At 37.9% G+C, this 19630-nt stretch overlaps 1 protein-coding gene across 3 annotated transcripts in view; it reads left to right on the forward strand.

Annotated features, from left to right (window-relative positions):
- The first annotated feature begins 6 nt into the window (after positions 1–6).
- The window catches only part of LOC104128521 (pituitary tumor-transforming gene 1 protein-interacting protein), a 29388-nt gene continuing 9764 nt past the window's right edge, over positions 7–19630 (forward strand). Inside the window, exons 1-4 of one of the 3 annotated variants that reach the window (XM_035897277.1) lie at positions 7–4084; positions 7907–8015; positions 11871–11979; positions 14972–15040. In XM_035897277.1, the coding sequence (XP_035753170.1) occupies positions 3941–4084; positions 7907–8015; positions 11871–11979; positions 14972–15040 (431 nt within the window). In that variant the 5' untranslated portion in view covers positions 7–3940. Of the gene's footprint in view, positions 4085–7906; positions 8020–11870; positions 11980–14971; positions 15041–19630 lie in introns of those variants that run through there. The other 2 variants (XM_035897288.1, XM_035897297.1) reach the window with 2 other exon arrangements.

Genomic DNA, 19630 nt, shown 5'->3' on the forward strand with positions numbered 1-19630 from the left:
TTGTGGGGCCGCGGGGCTACCGGGAGCCTTGCTGCAAGGGGACCGCAGTCCCCTAGGTGGGCTCTGCCCGGACTGCTGCTGAGCGGCCTGGAAGGAGAAGCCGGCGGAGATGCTCTTGCCATCCTGTTAGTTCTGTTGGAATCGTTTATCTTGTACCTGTTTTTGGAAAGCAGTTGGTGAAGCTCGTCCTCTGGTTTGGTTAACGTTAGTGGATGTGACCAGAAAGATGCGCGTCAGGTTAGTTTGCAGTAAATTAGGGTCCCTCAGGTGGACGTTAGCACATGGTTTTAGAGTCCAATTTGAGGTGTTTCATTTCTTTTGTGGAAGAATTTATACTCGAAGTATCCAACTTTGTGAGAGATCGAACTAGAGGCAGAAGAGAGAGGGAACTGTCAGTGTTTCTCGGTGGAAGGAACAAAAGGTAGGCCTGCTGATAACTGCAAGTTCATCAGTGTCTTTCTAATAGTTCTGAGAAACATAGGTGAAACCAAAGGGCTTGGTTGGAGCCAGGAATCGGGCTGAATTGGTAGTGGAGTTGCTTATGGGTTTCCCAGGAAGGAACTTTTCACGTACTAATATTGTTATGTGAGCTTAGGAATTTGCTCATGATGCAAAGTTGGTTGTGGATATGGAGAATCATGATATACTGAAAGATGCGGGTGACCTTTAAGGAATGAATAGCAGAAATAAGATTACAGTGGAAAATAAAAATCTGATTGTTATGCCACATGGCTAGTATTATAACTTCAATCTTAAATGGAAATAGTTGGAAAAAAGTAGGCAGGTAGACTTGTTGACTATTAGATATGTATCAGTCATGGAAGTGATGCTTTTGTGAAGAGAGAGGTGGCAGTTCTATGGTAGTTGTGCAAGACTGGGACCTTTTATGCCCTCGTGTTTAAATACTCTGCAAGTGCAGCATCTGCATGCAGCAGAGCTGGACTGGCACAAAGCAGGTCTACGAAGGTTGCGTTGTTCCCTGTTTGAGAAAATACCTGGAAAAGTATGGCTTTAATTGCTGGAGCAGAAAGAATGGTGAGGGGGAGTAAGAGTACTTGGTAAAGTACTTTTATACCAGTAGGAGGGAACAACTGTTTAACTTGAAGAACAGTGTAATCATGAGGGTGGGGGCAGAGAATACATTAAAATAAACTAGCTATGAATAAACTTAGTGTAGGTGTTGAAAGGTTTCTGTCTGAGCAGTTGCACTGTTTTTTCAGTGGAATAGTAAGAGATGTTGTGTCCTGTGCAGTCTGTTCCTCCCTCCCCCAAAAGTCACTGATCCTAAGGTTGTATGGCAGTCCTCAGTCCTTAGTGTATGCTGGTATAGAGTGCTATCTTCCTTTAAAAAAAAAAAATAAACCCAACAAACAAACTCTGTATATGCTACCTTCATGCACAAATACATATTCGAAAGGGGAGGAGGGGAAGGCTGTTTTTAACCAAAATAGAGTTTTATTGTCAGTGCTATTGTTTTACCTGTACTTTGCCGAGAAAGAACTTTGTTCTGTATTCATGTAGTTACCCTGGTCCATGAGTATGTCTCCTAAAAAGTGAGGTCATACAGCTCATTTGTGTATAATTAACTATAGTACAATTCCTGTATGCGTGGGCAGAATTCTAGTTGTAAAAATGATTTATCATTTTATTACATGTTAGATGATTAATGCTGATGTTATATGCCAATAAAGAAAGATTATGCTTGATAAACACTGTTTAAAATACAGTGTGAATTATTGTTGGTAGTGGTGCTATGGCTTACTTTTTTTACCCTGGTAAAGATAATACCGTAGTCTCTTTACACGTTAGAGGGAGACTGTCAACTTGCTATCTGTTTGAATAAAAAAAAAAAAATCCAAGTTTTTGTTTAAGGTGCTGGTACATGTAATGCTTTAGCAAGGTGGATTCAAAGGGGGGGCACTAAGTTTTTCTTTCTCAGTTTGAGGGGCATTTTGTTCTATCTTCTGCTCTTGTGGAGAATACCATAACTGGTGGGAAAGTTATATATCTTTGTAAGTTATGTGACCCAGAGAAATGGAAAAGAACATTTTTTTTTTTTTTTGTAGTCATTCATAGTAATGTTATATTTTGCAATGGCAATACATAAAGGTGTTCTGATTTTTGAGATGTATGTTGTGACCATATGTTTTGAAGTATTTTTCATTAAGACTCTTCTATTAAGACTAAAGACTCTGTTCTTTAGAATAAACATAAATTAAAGAAGTCCAATTTTTTTTATAATTTAAGCCCCAGTCTTTTGGTTATATGCCAGTATAGGTTATCTGCTATAATATGTCAGTAGGAAGGCAGTTAAAGATGATAAACATCATGAAAAGCTTGTGAGATTAACGTTCCTTTGATAAGAATCTAAGGAACGTTACATTTCTTCATTTTGCTGTAGATGATTCAGTTGCTGAAAACGTAACATAAACCATGTTTTTAGAAGTCCTCGGTATACTTGCATGCTTCTGACTGTACCTCACTAACTCATGCTCAGAAAGCTAGTTTGTTTGGGTGTTTTGAATCTTAAATTGAAAATGTAATGCAGTATTTTTATAATAAACATAGTGGTACTCCATGTGGAATATCCCATTTGAATATTTTTGAGTTTAAACTGGGAACTATTTCTGAATCTGCTTTTCTTTTTTTTTTTTTTCCCTGAATTGGTATATGGGCCTTAACACTTAGACTGTTTCTCAGTTGTTGGTACCAGTCCAATGTTAATTGGTACCAGATAAACTAGTAAGTGTTTTTTCTAAACAGATATATTAAAACTAAATATACTGGTACATAAAATGCATTTAGTGTTAAGAATTAGTGCCAGAAAGGTATAATACTGAATTATGAAAAGAAAATACTGAAATATGTAGTTATCCCAAAACATGCCAAGAATTTAGCTCAAATAGATAACTGCTTATGACTAATGCGCTGTCATTCATTAAAAGTAGAATTAGATTCCTGATGCAGAGATATTTTCCCCTCATGTTTATATGATATACGTGGAAATACTGAAGAACAGAATAGACCATTTCAGTTGGAGAGGACCTACAGTGATCACCCAGTCCAACTGCCTCACCAATTCAGGCCTGACCAAGTTAAAGCATGTTATTAAGGGTATCAAAAGTTAGTTTCATTAAATAGTATTAAAAACTATCATAGGAACTACAATAATTGGAAGAAAATCCAGGTTCAGACCAGGAGGGTGAACTTACCCTTCATTTGTCAAGTAGTTCATCTAGGTCAAGACTACGGCATGTATGTAGTCCTATGGGTGGCAGATCATGTTTGTCATGTGGATAAAAAAGACCGGTCTTAAGACGATAAGCACGCAGTACTTCTAAATGGAAGTCACAGCCTTTGGCTGGAATTCTCTGGGAATGTGAACACCAGTAAATATTTTCTTTTTTTAGCATACAAGGTGTTTTTTGAAATCCAAAGAAAATATGAATTAACTTTTTCCACATGACTTGGATTTTCAAACTTCTGTCAAAGTTCTTGTTGACCTCTTATAAAATAACTTTTTGTCCTATGTTTGGAAAACTTTTCAATTGTTATTTAAAATCATGTTATTTGGGGAACTTTTATTTTTTTAAAAAAACTTTTTCCCCAGAAAAAGGTTAATATCTATGGAAGGGGGACCAACTCTAGGCAAGGGTCAGCCTTTGCTAGGCTTCCAAAGCTGCAAAACTTGGAATGTTCTCTAAATTGAAGTGTAAGTCTTAGAACTTTAGCAGGGATACAGGGAGGCTCTTCGGTTTTTAGTCCCATGTTGAACATAGAGAAAGCAAATCCGAAGTTACAAGTAAGCTTAAATTGTTTCCCTGTGTCAGAGGTCAAACTTAAATGCTTTATATCTGTTTGCTACAGTTCTCCTGGAATGGAAATATTGAGTTTTTGTTGCTTCAATCAAAAGTGTTGCTTGTATCTAGAAGTAGAATGAATGAAAAAGCTGAATGTTAAGTGCTTGATGATACTGAGGAAAAATAAGTATATCATCTGTGTGTGTGTTTGTGTGGTTTTTTTTTTTCTAGCATGTTCACAGTTTTCCCAGAGGTCCTGTGAAGAATGTCTAAAGAATGTTTCGGTAAGACTTTTAGCATCCTTTTTGACTGAATTTGGTGGGTTTATTTTCCATTTAATATGAAGTCAGATTGTTGTGGTTCGTTTGGCTGTTTGATGGGGGGTTTGTTTTGGTTTTAATGGTGAATCTAGTCAAACTACCCTTAATAAGAGGAAGTCTCTGTTATTTAAGTGGTAGAGTCAACTGATGTGCTGCTTCTCCTCTGTCACACTCTCGATGCCAGTGTGCTTTTGCTTTGCCAGGGTTGATCCATGATTTGATCACTCAGGGTATTTCTCTCCTTTGTCTGGAGAGGATGGACAGTGTAGAATCCAGGCTTCCAGTTTCAGTGTGTGCTCAGTGCTCCCACAGTGCAGCTGAGCGAGTTGATGTTGCTGCTGGTTTAGACTTGTCCACATTTTGCGAGCAGTACTTAGTTAAATTTCCATCTTGTACAAGGGCTAGATAAACTGAATCGTATGTGGCTAAAATGCCTGGTATTTCTTGTATACTGAATAGGAGAACTGAGAAATTAATGTAAATAAATTAGAAGTGCCTTTCTCTGGAGATGCCCCAAGCAATGCATTTAACTGAGGCAGACTGGACCAGTGCTTTGTAGGTGTTCAGACATGTTGGGCTCTCCACTGACTGTGTCTGACTGTAAGTGCTTAAGACTCCCAGGCTAGGTCTTCCATCTGGTAGCAAAGTATTTAGATTTCCAGTGAGACTGCAGTAAGGCAGACATTTAAAATAATAGAATTTGTTTCTCTGTCCTTTGCTCAGAACCTTTTTAGCTCAACAATAAGGGTTGTGATACATATGCAAAAGGTGTCTGTCCCTGCAGAGTAGAAGAAACTCTCAGAGTGAGAGATTGTTTCAAATTCTAATGTCAGATGTCACTGAAAAGAAGTATTTTATGAGTCTATAAGTTACTGCAAAACATTTTCAGTAGGGGAGGTTGAGAAATACCCAAACTTACCTGTTTTATGCTTGTCTTCCACATCTTTTGGCTGTTTAATGGAAAAATATTAATTGCCTTGTATTGATGTGGTTATTGTGTGCTGTCAGATGTGTACATTTGTCATTGTAAGCATGGCATTATCTAAAGAACACTTAATCCTCAAATGCATGAAGTAGGAAATGGAAAATACGGGTCATTAAAGTTTAAATGTTCAGCACTGCCACTGGTGTGACTGTCACTTCAAATAAGTGCTGCTGCAGATACACGAGCACAGCTTTTATTAACCTGAGCGCTATGTGCTCACCTTGTGAGAGAAAAATCCTTTAGCTGTGTTTGTGTACTGAAGATGCTAACAGAGTTATAGATACATTGTTTTCAGAATCTGCCAACCCGATGACAGCGTCCAGGCCTGTTTTGGTGACAGTGATGGATGATTTGGGACAACTGCTTCAACAGCATCAGCGTTAACCTTGAAGAAAGGAGTTCAGACTTGATTCAAGCAATTTGCACATACATTTTAAAAAAAAAAAAAGGCTACTGGACAAAGCTATTAGCATTTGAGTGAGCAATACAAAAGCAAAGGATTGCTGAAATTACTTTGTTTAATTGTTGCAGGAGAAAAAAAAAATTACTGCTATGACTAGCTGAGTACCAGGTGTATTAAAATGTAAGAACTTTATCTGTTACCAGGTAATATGTAAATATCGATTAACATCTTGAGAGAGTTTTCTCTTCGTGTTTCTAATTCCATATGACAGCGTGTAAGACAAAATACATAACACAGGTACTAGTTAAAGATAAGACTATGCTTTAAAAATCTGTGTGCATGTGTAGGGCCTCGCATTCTGGAGAATTTTCCAAAATCTCATTTTTAACTTCTGAGTAGTCTACCAACACAATTTTCCTGTCAGCTGTTTATTTTTGTCATTCCCATCTTTGTCCTAATAACAAGTGTGCAGAATGTAAATTTTTGAGGTAAATGGATTTTAGGCAAGCTAGACATTAAAAAAAAAAAAGAGCTAAAAAACAGCTATAGGAAATGATATGATCAATAAATGTGGTCAATTTTTTTTAAGGAAAGGTGGGGATAATAGTAGCTGGCACACATCTATCTGATTATAGAGGAAGAAGCATTCAATTTGTGTTTGTAGTTACTATCTTATCTCTTTTAATACTGAGAATATGTCCTTAAAATGAGTGCTTATCAAATTAATGATGTTGCACTTCATTATCCATGTGAGACTACTAAAATAGTCAGTGATATCCATCAGAGTATAAACGTGGTTCCTAGCATACTCTGCAAATGATATATGATTCACCTTTAAATAAAATAAAATCTTTTCAGTCTTAATTTTTAGGTTATTTAGATGAGGATCAAAGGTAAGGAGATGTTTCACCTGTGGTTGTTTAGGCTTTTTTCTAACTCAATTCTGACAATTAGCTCGATTTTTAGCATTGGGAATGAGTCAACTGAAATATTTTCTTTTGCTTCAGCCTCTGCACCAATCAGTAGCTGCATCAGGTATTGCCGCTTGGGCTACATGTTTTTGATAGTTAAATGCAGTACTCCGCATCAGACTGACACAGTTGACCTTTCTGTGCTCCTAGTTGTCACCAACAGTATAGTAATTCAGGTTAGAAGAGACCTCATGAGTCATCTCCAGCCTCCTGCTCGAAACAGGGTCAACATTACATTGAAATGAGTCTGCCCCCTATTAGTCATTATTTTTGAACTGTTAATTCTTATTAAATATTTGATCCAGCAAAAATAAGCATGTTTTCATCTAACGTCCTTGATTAAAATTAAAACTTAGGAGGGCATTTTTTTGCAAAGATTATTTTGCTTTCTTAATTATTTTTGTTGATGTTTATGGGTATGTTTGAGTCGCACAGCATACAAGCTACAAAATATGAATGAAATTTTCGTGTCTCTCCATTTTTTTCAAGAGAGCAGAATCTACTACAAATGGTTTCCTTTGTATTTAACGTTTTCTAACCTTTCAGAGCAAGATAACAGACTTTGTGCAATCAAGGATGTATGACACAGATATTCTTGATAGTACTGTTCGATAAAGCATAGTTCCCAGATGAGCTCTTTCTAGAATGAATCATAAAAAACTCTGTTCTGTCAAGGATCCAAATCTTCTTCACTGGTTGAGTTGTGTGGTAAAGGAATTTTGAATGAATATCTATTTTAACAGATGAAAAACAAAGTTTGATGCTTAGTGGTGACACAAAAAGCAGAAATGTTGTGCTGGTATTGTAACTATAATACATGTAAGAAATTTTAAATTTTAAAAATATCCAGATATGTAGGTGTGCACAATTAAAGGTACTCAGTGTGCTTTACAACACAGATTGGACAAGGCTGTATCTTCTATTACCTTGCAGCAAAACCTCCTGTAGAATTGTAAGGGTTTTTTGGGGGTGTTTTGTTGTCTTTTTTTTTTTCTTTTTGTTGAAAGTCAAATATAGGGCTGAAGTAAGATTACAAGTGTATTTGTATTTATCAGTGATACCTGGTGTTTTAAAATTCTGAACAGTTGGCTTTCTGGTTTTGTATTTCTGGTTAATTTCAGGCATTCTAAACCCAAAGCCATTTTATCCTCAAGTATACAGAGTACCTCAGTATGTTCCCAAATATTTTTAGGCTAGTGTAAATATTTGTTACCTGTATTACCTATAAGTACAAAATGTACTTACAATTCAGTTTAGGCTTACTTAGGAATTGTACCACGATTTCTGTAGGTTTTATTCTACAAAGCACTTTCAGTATATCCGTACAGTACTGTACACATTTAAGAATTTTGTCTGTGGAGAGTAGCACTAAATTGTAAACTGTTTTTGAAGATAAATAACTTGGTTTTTTTATTTCTTTTGCACAGTGCCTTTGGTGTTACACCAACAACACTTGTATTGATTACCCTGTAAGAAGTATTCTTCCACCGTCTTCATTGTGTTCACTCTCAAATGCTCGATGGGGAGTTTGCTGGAGTAGGTACTAATTTTACTTTCACTGTAGATAATTATTTAGGAGTGTGATTAAAGTAAGGCTACTGCTTACTAGAGCTGTTTCCTGGTAATTTATTTGAAGGGGTGGGGGGAGGAGTCAGTGGTTACCATTTTGAACTACACTCCCTAATCTTCTGGACTTAAAAGCAAGTTATTGCTAAGGATTCTTTGTGAACAGTCAGTATAGTTATGCTGATCCAATGGCTTTAAAACATTTACTACGTAGTGAAGTTCTGTTGATGCTGAAGTCCAGGCTGGGAACCAGTGATGTTGGCATGTTCAGAGTATTTTATGTATGTAGTCAGGATTTACCTGTTTCTTAAGCCGTATTTCTGAGGTACGAAGAAATAAGGTCACTTGCTGTTGACAAAGGACAACATTCTTACCTTTTTTAAAATTTCTTAAAATGTTGGATGATATGTTTGGGTCAATAATTTTTATAGTATATTCCAGTGGCAGCACTGAACCAATACCAAAGGAATGGAGCCACCCAAAAATTCTTGAATGCTGTTTTTGCTTAAATAGATGAAAAAAGTGTCGTCTGTGTGTGCTGAAGGCAACACCGTTAAGGTTAAAAATGAAGTTGCGGAGTGCCACTGTAGTTTGTAGTGCTGCATCATTTCCTTGTTCTTAGATTTCCTTTTGCTTTGCATTTTGCATTACAAAATACAGCACAGCGCATATGCTGCCATTGGGGTGAAAACTTTGGAGCTATTTTTGCAATACTGTGTATACAGATCTAAATTCAGAATAGACTAGAACGGAGAACAAGTAAGACATTGGAAAGCTTGTCATATGAAATACGAGTACATCTTCATTCCAGCAAAGCAAAGGCTTGCTGCTTTCTCTGTATTTGCTCATGAACATGAGGAGGCTAAAGGACAAAAACAAGTGGGAATGAACCATCAGTGACTATATTAACTGTAAATTAGAAGAAAGTTATCACACTTAGAGCAGTGAGATTATGGAGTAGTGTTTGGAGTAGCAGAGGTAGAAGATTGCTATTAAAGTGGAGCATGCAAGTTTCTGAATGCTGCGACTTCATATAATCCCTACAAACTGAGGGACTAGATTGGACAACACAGAACATTACCAATTCTTTGTTCTTAGCATAAGGGCTCTGTGCTTTGCTTTGTGAGAGAAAGCATTTATGCTTAGACTTTTGGAGGGTTTTTTTAGAGCTACAGAAGGTATATCATTTCACTGATAAGGCATGCTTTATAAAGAAATTGGGCTTTCAGTATTATAGTAAATGCTGTTACTATGAACTGTTAAGCAAACTTTTTCCTGGAATTGTGGTGCATTGACTCCTGCCAACAGCTGAGTACCCACACTTCCCTGGCCTCAGTGGGATGGGGAAGAAAATAAGAAAAACAAAAGCAAGAATTGAGGTAGACAATTTAATAGGTGAAGGACAAATGGGGAGAGAAGAAAAATCAGCAAAGGAAATCAATCATCACCTCCCACAGGCAGACTGATCCCAGCCAGTCCCCAAACAATAGTGACCTTAGAAGCCAGATACGCCCTCCATGTTTTTCCTTTACCTCAGGTTTTATTGCTGATCATGGCATTATATGGTGTGGAATATCCCTTTGGCCATTTTGGGTCAGGTGTTCTGGCAGTGTCCCATCCTGACCTCCGATCTCCTGCCTACCTCTGGTCCTACTCACTGGTGGGAACAGAGTGTCGTGGGGGGAAGGCAAAATGTTGATGCTCTTCAAGCCTGTTCAGCAACAGCCAGAACACTGGTGTGTTATCAGCACTGTTTTAGCCAGAAATCCAAAACATGGCATCATACCAGCTGCTGTTAAGAAAGTTAACTCTCTCCCAGCCACATGCAGTACAGTAATGCCTTTTGCAAAGCAGCGACTACTGGTATCTACTGATACTAAGGATGGTCTTGGCAGTTTACTTGTGCTATAGAAATGGTTTCTAGCTTGATTGCCATTTGTGTTTCTAGATTGAATGCAGTTTAAATAGAGAATAGAGCACATTCTAAGCAAAAAAGGTAAAAGTGGAAAAAGAAAACAACAACAAAACCTTCCAGTTATTAATTTCCTTAATAGATTTTTTACAAATTATATGCAGCAACATGCCATGTGTATATATAGATTTATTTAGACTGTCCCCTTCGGACACAGCAGGAAAACTAATTACCTTGTGAATGTGGTGGTGTCTTTCCTTTTTGCAAATAAAATGAAGAGATGAGTGTTGGTTCAGTGTTGCTGAAAATGAAGCTGAATATTGCAGCTCTCAAAGTCAAAAATAAATGACTGGCTTCCAGTTACAATTTTTATGGAATAAGACATGTTGACAGATTATTAACCAGCAGTGAAGAAAAAAGAACAGTATAGAAGCAATGTAATGCAAAGTAGCTTAATTGTATTGTTTTTCATGAATAATAAACAAATAAATTGTGGAGACAGGAATGCAGACTGAAAACTGACTATTTTTCTGCACTTTGTCAATAGGTTCAAAATATTTTTTCCTTCAATTAAATGGCATTTTAAAAAGTAAATAGTATACTCTAAAAAAATTAAATGGAGACTAAAACCATTTTTTGTTTTTACTTCACTGAAAGAAGTATATTTAATTGCTTGTAACTTTTAGGGGAGTAACAGAATGAGAAATGTGTTACGGTGAAATGTTACTTTCAAAATGTACATGTTCAAGATTTCTTTCTGTATTGTAAATAGAAACTATGTATTAATCTGTATTATAAACTACCCAGTAAATTACAACACACAAGCAAAAATACTTGCTGGGATCTGATATTTGGCAAGATCTGTGAAGGATGTTCCTTGGCCACATTTAAGTTGGTGAGATCTGTGGAGAAGTAACAGACTCTTTGGCTTGTGCGTGTGATCAGAGCGGATAGACCCTCTGAACTTCACTTGCTAAATCTGACTGTTTTACCACTAGTACCCTGAAGCAGTAAAAAGTGCGTGTGCAGCTACTTTTGCATTACTGCAGCAGCACGAAGTTCAGAGGCATTTACGTGGGAGAGAGACCATTTCCCTGCCCCTCTCCCCATCATGCTTTAAAATAGACAGTGGTGGGGTATGTGTGGGGAGGGGTGTTTAGTTTTTGTTACCTCTGTTGATACAACTTCCCTGACTGATTTAATTTTGTCCTTTGTTAGGTCCTTTAAATAACTCCTCAAAGTTGTGTCAATAGTGTTGCTTATGTTGTCCTTGTTTGCTTTCTTCTTGGGCTTTACTCCTTTCCAGGACATCAGGTTTCTAGTTCAGCTACAGTTACAGTGTATGCAGTTAAAATAATACACCCCCCACACACACACACCCGCCCCGATTTGTTTATCACTCTTTGGATGTAGAAGATGACTCTCTGGCCATAGAAGATGACTTAGGAAGTTTTATGGAGAGTTTTATACTGGTTCCTTCAAATCCGCTGATGTTGTCTTATTTCATTTTACTCTAACTGCTGCATGTAATGTGTCTACATTGATGCTGCATCTGTATGACTTTTTTTTTGTTTGTGCTGTACGTTGGCTAAGGTGGTGTGGAAGACAGAACTGTGTGATTACATCAGTAGAGATATATCCTATAAAGTATTATAGGATGACTTACAATAATTTGGTATATGCAAAGAGCAATTTTACTTAATGTCTGTTCGGTGTAGATTATACATAGTAGCAAAATTCTAATGTGATATGGTAAGTTTTAACTGGGGTAGTTGTGCAGGATTGTGTTTCTGATTTTTTTTTTTTTTTTTTATACAGAGGTGAAAAAGATCTTGGGAAGGAGGGGAAGAATTATCAGAAAGACAAATTTTAATGCTGGAGTCTAACAAGCTGAATATATTCATATTTTTCAGTAAACTTTGAGGCTTTAATTATTGCCATAGCTGTAGTAGCTGGACTCGTTCTGGTGTCCATAGCAGTCTGTTGCTGTTACTGCTGTTACTGCAGAAGGCGTTCCAGGAGGTAAATACATAATATTTGTTTACTTTACTAACTTTGGGTCCTGGTCTTCCCTACCTACCTACAATTTTTACTCTCCAGTATACTAAGAATCTTTTCATTTGGAAGCATTTTTGGTCACTTTGTTTTATTTGTTTGAGACACAAAAAAAAAAGGTGTTTAGTGACAGGCAGTATAACACTAGAAATGTTGCTGGAATGACACTGAAGTTTGTTTATTGGGACAGCACACTATGCTTCCTTGTGTCACGGAAATTTTAGAGATCAGGTTCCTGGGTAGTGTAGTTTTAGCTAGCTCCATTCTTTTTGTCCTTCAGCAGTACTCACATGAACAAAATGTGGACCTTATTTCTTGATCTGAAATAATTTCTATGCTCAAGTACCTGTAATTCATAGTTCTTGTTTGAGGGTTGGTTGTTTTTTTTTTTTAAAGAATTTATGTAGCTGTACCTTCAAGCCAGAGAAATATGGTGCATCTGTGCCTTTCAAAAAAAGGAGAAAACAATTGTAAATAACATGTCATTCCCTTTTCTTTGCCCTGAGGAAAATGCATGTACCTGTTATGCTGGTAGATTAGTCTACCAAATCTGCCCTAGTGCAGAAATGGATAACTCTTTAGCCCTGTGCTGATAAGCCCTGAAGTTGTATAGAACCATTTTAGATTTTATGTAAGATCTGCCAACTTCATCTGCAGAAGAAGAGTAGGCCCCTGTGGCTGACATGCCAACAAATAAACCTTGATTCCTGTTAAGAGAGAGATTTGTGCCAGACTTCAGTTTTAGTAGCTGGGTTGTCAGTCAGTACTGTAACATCTAATTCCAAAAATAGGGGGTTAGTTGAGAGTCATCTTATGCCAGAACTCCAAAGGTGTCAAGCTTAATCTTCTGACACTCGGAGGATTTAAAGGTCTTGTCAGAGTGGGGTCCAGCTTATTTCAGGAGGATTCAGAATGTATTACTGCACTAGAGCCTGATATATTACTGGCTTTAAACCCACTGATTCTCAGCAAGAATTCTGCTGTCTGCTTCCTCATTTTGGGGACTCCTTTTCCACAAAAAGAAATGTTTTTAATTAGTTGGAAGGAAGAAAACTTGTAGAAATGTGGTATTAGATCTGTTTTACTAACTTCTTACATGTATCGTCTCAGGTGTAACCTTGTTTTGCAGAAGCATCGGTATTCCTTCTGGGAGTTCTTAAGCTGTGGGGTTTCAATGTTTAAGAAGCCAGCACTTATCTTTTCCTTGAACACAGAGAATGCTTAGGTGCATTAATCCCCATGTCAGTACAATAGCTGGCTCACCTGAGTCCATCCCTACCACAGGAATCCTAGGACTATTGGTGCATTGTTTCAATTCATTATTTTTATTCTACGTTTAGACACGAAGAGTCTGGTTCTATGTACTTAAGAGAGAACTTTTCATGAAACTATACTAAATAGACTCTCTTGAACTTCTTCAGTTTAATGACTTTTTTAATTTTTATGACTTCAGACTTTCTGAATTTTGAAGAAAAACTCAATTCCTTCAGTGTCTAGAAATTGGAAGATATTTAATGCTTCTTTTAATTGTAGGGAAGAAACATTTTCTGAATCCTATACCAGTATTTTATTGTTTTGGTGGGTTTGTATTTTGCGATACTAGTGTGAACTGAGACTATTGCATAGTTAAAAGATGCTGGGGTCTGCAATAAAGTAGTTTTACAGAAGGACGCCCAAGAATGGGAGCTTCTAGTCTTCCTGGACATGCTAATATGAGGAATTAATTAATTTTACAAAAGGGTCTAACGTAGTTTTCTAATAAAGGTGTCCTGTTTCATGTGTTTCTGCTGCTAAACTCCCCCAAGATTTTTCTCCTTATGTGCAAACAAAAAAGGAGGAACTAGAAAATTTGTATGTGAAACATTACACATATTCTGAATTACCGGATTGTGTTTAAATGACTAAGATGTTCAAAGGCAGGTATGGACTGATTGAGCAGATAGAAAAATTGAGTTCAGATTTCCAATTCTGGTTGTTAAAACATTTGACATGCTATAATTAACCACTGGATGTCACTCTTGCTTAACTTGTATGTTGGTTGATGCAGATGTGTGGTACTATAACTATCCTTTTCTCTATTAGCAGGTGTGTTAATATTACAAATATTCATACCAAACATCTTCAGGTAGTGCATTTAGTCTTGAAAAATGATTAGCCCCTGGAAAAGCATGGCAGGTGTCCATCACTAATCTTGAAGAGTTGTCATTAATTCTGTCCAAAAAATATTGTTTGGTACTTGCATTAGTTCTACAATTCTTACATGGTGTATCTAATGGTTAAGTGAAGCTGAGCTTTCTCCAAGGCAGGTCACAAAGCCTAAGTGCATGCATTCAGTAGAGCATATCTGCGCATGCACAGCTCAGATGTACCGTGTAGGCTCAGCGTTTCCCAGAATCACACACAGCTGATGCACTCAGGTAAATCCTTGCTCATTCCAGAACAGGGAAGGCAGCTGCCAAGGCAGTTCATGCAGGCTGCTTTCCTGGGGGCAACTTGAGATTGGATAGTGATGGTCACTGGAAAGATAAATTGTTCTGGCATCAAAGGCTTATGAACCATCAATCTTCTTCCCAGGGGGCAATAATGGACTTAACTATGCATGTGCAATACGCTTAATTTAAAATGGGGTGTGAGACATGGGGAAAACAGCAAGTAGGACTCCTGCTTCTGAAACAGTCTGCAACCTGTTCCTAAGAGACTTTAAATTGTCCTGTGGAGCTGAAGCACACATCGCTACATTGGGTGAAGCATTTGGATATTAAAATGTGAAAGGGTAATTCTACACATTTGACAATTACACTTATTCAGCAATGAAACTTTACATGGCTGTGAAGAAGTATCTCAGGTCACACTATAAATCCTTTTTGCAAATAAGTCAAATGACTAAACAGTGATTACCTAGCACTGAAAGTGCTTTTTCTTCCTCTTATGCTTTCTTTCTCTCCTTTTTTTTTGGTAGTAGACCAGATGAAGAAGAAGAACAGCTAGCTAGAAAGAGAGAGGAACGAAGACTACAGTCTCTTCAGAGGTAAGGCTGGACAGCTTGATATATAGCTATACACTTCTTGGTGACATAGGAGTATTCCACCCTTCAAAGGAATATGTGGATTACTAAACAAAGAGGCATTATGGAGTTAGGCACGACAATGTCAGGTTTTTACAAAGTGGGGCTTATTGTGAGATTTGTGAACCTGATTAGGAGCATGTATTTCCATAAGTGAACATGAAGTTGGAATAGGTTGATGCTCACTGTGGCAAGTAAAGTGCTCTGTGCCAGCCAAGAGTAAACAGGAGGGATGTGTCTGAGGTCTTGCCTAGTCTCTCCTGGACTAGTGCCTGCCTGTGGCCGTGAGTAATGCCTAAGCAAGTCTGGGATTCAGAGGCGAAAATGGCTTTTTGGATTCATTTGGTAACTGGTTCTTTTTCTTTTAAAATCTGGCTGGGGAAGGTAAAGAAGTTGATAGTGAGATACCTATTAGAAATTTTGCTCAGGAAATGGAAAACTTTGGCTCGGATGTCACTTTAGGCTTAATCCCACATTTCCATCCTTTCTGTTAAAGCTGTAGCGCAGTGTAGAAAGAAGTGCAAGAGTCAGCAATGATACAGTGCTGCTCAGTGAGAACAGCATTCCTTCAGATGTAAGTTTTTATAGCTTAGTTCTCCAGTGACTCTTCATGGTTTTTACGTTATTCTTCAGATAAACTGTTTTTATAGGTAGTACCATGATACTTGGTACGAGCCCAGTGTACCTTTAGAATCGTGCTTCCTTTCATGGTCTTTGTTTTGGAGATTCACAGTGGATTAGCTTCAGCAAGACAACAGGAGAGTCCTAGCCAAACTAATGCTAGGTTCAGAGCTGCCAGGTGTGGGTTTGAATCCCCACAGACTGTCAAGGAAATTGATCCTAGGTTTGCCACTTCCTGGTTATGTTCTCTAAATACTCGGTTGCCAAGTAACAGGTGGGCACCTTCACTGCCTTCCTGATGCCTGCTGTCTTCTCCTGAGCTCAGACTCATCGCTAATATGAGCAGGGACTGCAGGGAGCAAGGCACACTTCCAGACAAGACCTCTTGGAGAGCTTTTGCATAAAGATGTTAAGTTTCTCTATTACAAATGTGCATAAGAAGACAAGGTAGGTAGGCAAACATGCTTGGTTTGTTCAAACATGTTACATTTCTGACTGGTCACAAAAGTGGGAGCCAGTAAGGTTCCCTTACAGATGTGCCTACTGTTGCTTATGTCTCTGACTGGCGGGAGCTGGGAGAATTGCCCATCTGAACTCCATGCAAATCTGTTTTCTGGTTCTGAACTGCCAGGCTATATAAGCAAATACAGCAACTGTTCGCCCTGAATCTGACAGTGGTTATGGCTCTGAAGGCAGGCGTTGTGGAAGGAGAGTAGATTCTGTTATATTGGTTTAAATTGATCCTTTAGCCTTGTACAAAATGCCTAAACTTGTTGGCAATAGAAAAATTAGAATAGGATACAATGGGGATGTTTAACAAGAAAGAATTTTTCAGAGCTTGACCTAGTGCAAAGCTTGAATGGCTGGTTTTGCGTTTGTGATTCTGATTTTTTTTTTGTTTGTTTTTTTTTTTTAGAGCTATTACATACTGGCTGTTTAATATATCTATTTTGCTTTTCTGCTAGCTGTGTAATACAGTTTAGTAGCTTTTAAAGTTACCAAATTGTCTTTGCTCTGCACAAATTTTGTTTTTCAGACTTACTGTTGCAGTAATGAGTGTTCTCCATTTGTACTTGTTTAGGAAAGTATAAGCTTCAAAGTAACTTTCTGCAGAGGGAAGATGAGAATTAGCTGTCTCCTAGTGTAGTTGAGCTAAAATTATTTTTTTGAAAAGGTATATTTTTAAGTGTAATGGTGCCACTAATTTAACCCTTTAGATTGTGTGTAAAGGTATTGTACTTCTGATATAACTGCGAGCTGCTGATAGAAGCAGCATTCTTGCTTTTTTTCCATGTTCCATGCCCAAAGCACAACATTTTTTAGCTCTATGCTATGCCAAATTTGTTTTGCGGAAAGCTATTCATGTTTCTCTGGGGTTTTTGAGGCTTTTTTATTCTGTTGGGTGAGTTCAGTGAACAGTCCTAGCATGTATCCATAAGATTGCTGGGATCCACAGTGTGCAAGGACAGCATGAATCCAGGGATGGGAGTAAAGTAAAGAAAGCATTTATTTGGGGACAAAGTAGAAAGTAATACTTCCCCTGCCACCATTGCAAGGTAGTGTCAAACTTTATCCAAGAAGAGAATGGATGCCAGTTTGGTTTCATAAACATCTTAATTTGTGAGCTGAAAGTGTCACACCTGAATTGTGCACAGAAAAGGGTAAGAAAGTGGTGGCCAGTTTAAAGGGAAACTTTTCACCTGCTGATTCACTTCTAACTAGTCACAGCACAATAGGCAGAGTGCTAGTGTGAAGGTGATGTTTCTCCTGTAATTCTTTTGTTCTCTTCTAAAGCGAAGGGCTCCCTGGAGGAATATCAACGTTTTGTTGTATGTCAAAACCATGTGCCTTGTAGTGGTGAAATGTACATCCTTAATATTATGCTACATTGTTCAGTTAAATCGACACTTACATTTATTATAAAGCAAAGCGACACTTACAGTTATTATAAAGCAAAGGCTTGTGACCAGGTGCATAGGGGATGGTTGTATACCATAATCTTTCCACTATGATTTGTGTATCGGCTTTAAATTCTTGGTACAGTTAATCTGTAGGAAGTCTGATACTTGTGGAGTGCAGGGTTTTCTGTGCACAAACAGAGCAAGTGGTGTTGCACCAGGCAAATAGCAACATAGAACTAAGACTAACTCCATTCCTGAATTAAGCCTAGGAACAAGGATCGCTAGGAGCAGGCTGTTCTACCAGAATTATTGCTGCAGCCTTAGAGCAGCAGCTGTTTCCTAGCTTGTTTCACAGCACACTCCTGAGACAGAGAAACTCTTCTAATTGCTGGAGAGAGCTTGGTAGCAGCCCTGGGGTATTTCCATGTCCTGAACACATGTACCTATTGTGTGGCTGGGGAGGGATTGGTTGGGCGATGGGAAAACATGAGGAGCAGGCCACTTACAGCAACTGGAACACCTCACCCTACCCACTGCTTGCTTCCTCTAAGTCCTTAGGAGGATGAATTGCTAGTAGCAGGCTGTAGTGCAGATTAATAGTCTCAACAAGCTGGTTTTTACTAGAAAACTACAGAGGAAATGTGTTGTGTACTGTGTGGTCTTCCCTTTCTACAGCCTGCAAAATTTTCATGTAGTTGCTGAAAATAGCTGGATAGATATTCAGATTAAATAGTGTGAGAGGAAAGTAAACATAGCATTGACCCTGTGTCTCTTTTTTTCTTTTTTTTTTTTTCCTGTCATCTTGTTTTCTTTTCCTGTGGGATACAGCTACTTCATATAGAGCTGTTCAGATCAGTTGGCAATGGAAGAACAGGACTAGCTTGAGCTTGATGTCATGGTTTCATTAGTGAAGGGTAAAAACAAAGTCAGAAAGCCTAAGTTGTACAGCGTGTGATTTTATTTAATTTTTTTTCTCCAATCTTCAAGATAATTGCCACACCTAGTATTTTCTGGCTTTTCGGGTACACAGTAACAGTCTGCTCTGTAAGTGTTAAATTTGTTTGTGTTAAAATTCAGTTTATTACAGATACTTAGGAAGTGTCTTTTTGGAATACCTAAATGACTGTTAGAATGAAGAGTAAGGGTAATGACATTTGCCCTCTGCTTCTCTTCACAAGGAAGAAACTAGCTGTCACTTCACTGAGAAAGCTGGAAATCACTGGTGATATATAGAGTTTGCATTTACAGTGAGGGGCAGGAGGGGAAGGAAACCTGGGGTTCAGTTGTCGACTAATACTAAAGGAAAACAGGTATCTTCATGCATAGCTTTAGTCCTTTGTTTGACTTCATGTCATCTCTAACATGAAAAATAACTTTTAATCATAGCATTGAGTAGTGAGTCTTTTTCTGTACACTCATTTAATTATTTACAGCTGCAAATACATGGTACATTTATATGTTAGATTTTTATAATTTATAAACCATGATTTATATGTTAGAAGTTGATAAACCAATGAAAAGCAATGAGATAAACTGCCACGTGTAATTTAGTAGCGTACTGGTAAGGGAGAACAAGGAGCGGGGACAGGGAAAGAAAGGATTGCAGTTCATTTGTGAAGCACCAAGCATGGAAAATTATGATGTGAATTGTTCGTGTTAGGAAAAATACTTTTCTCAGCTTACAGCAGTGGGGACAACTTGTGTGAAGGGCCAAGAATTTAGTATACAGAAGATGGAGTAATAGCAGTAGTATTAAGAAACAGAACCAACTCAGAAGACTGTAAAATGACTTCAGTTGATCATAATGTAAGATGTGAACGGTGCAGTAGGCCACCTCTGGGTCTGATTCTTCTTGGTTGATCTATACCTAAGCCATAAGACGTGAACGGTGCAGTAGGCCACCTCTGGGTGGCTGATGCAGTGACTGCCTGCTCAGAATTGCGTCTGATTCTTCTTGGTTGATCTATACCTAAGCCTTACTCACTCTACAAGGATTTAGTCATGGGTGATAGGATATAGTTGTGGCTGCCAG

This window comes from Egretta garzetta, unplaced genomic scaffold (assembly GCF_000687185.1).
Source record: "Egretta garzetta isolate BGI_Z169 unplaced genomic scaffold, ASM68718v1 scaffold30, whole genome shotgun sequence".
Lineage (NCBI taxonomy): Eukaryota > Metazoa > Chordata > Aves > Pelecaniformes > Ardeidae > Egretta > Egretta garzetta.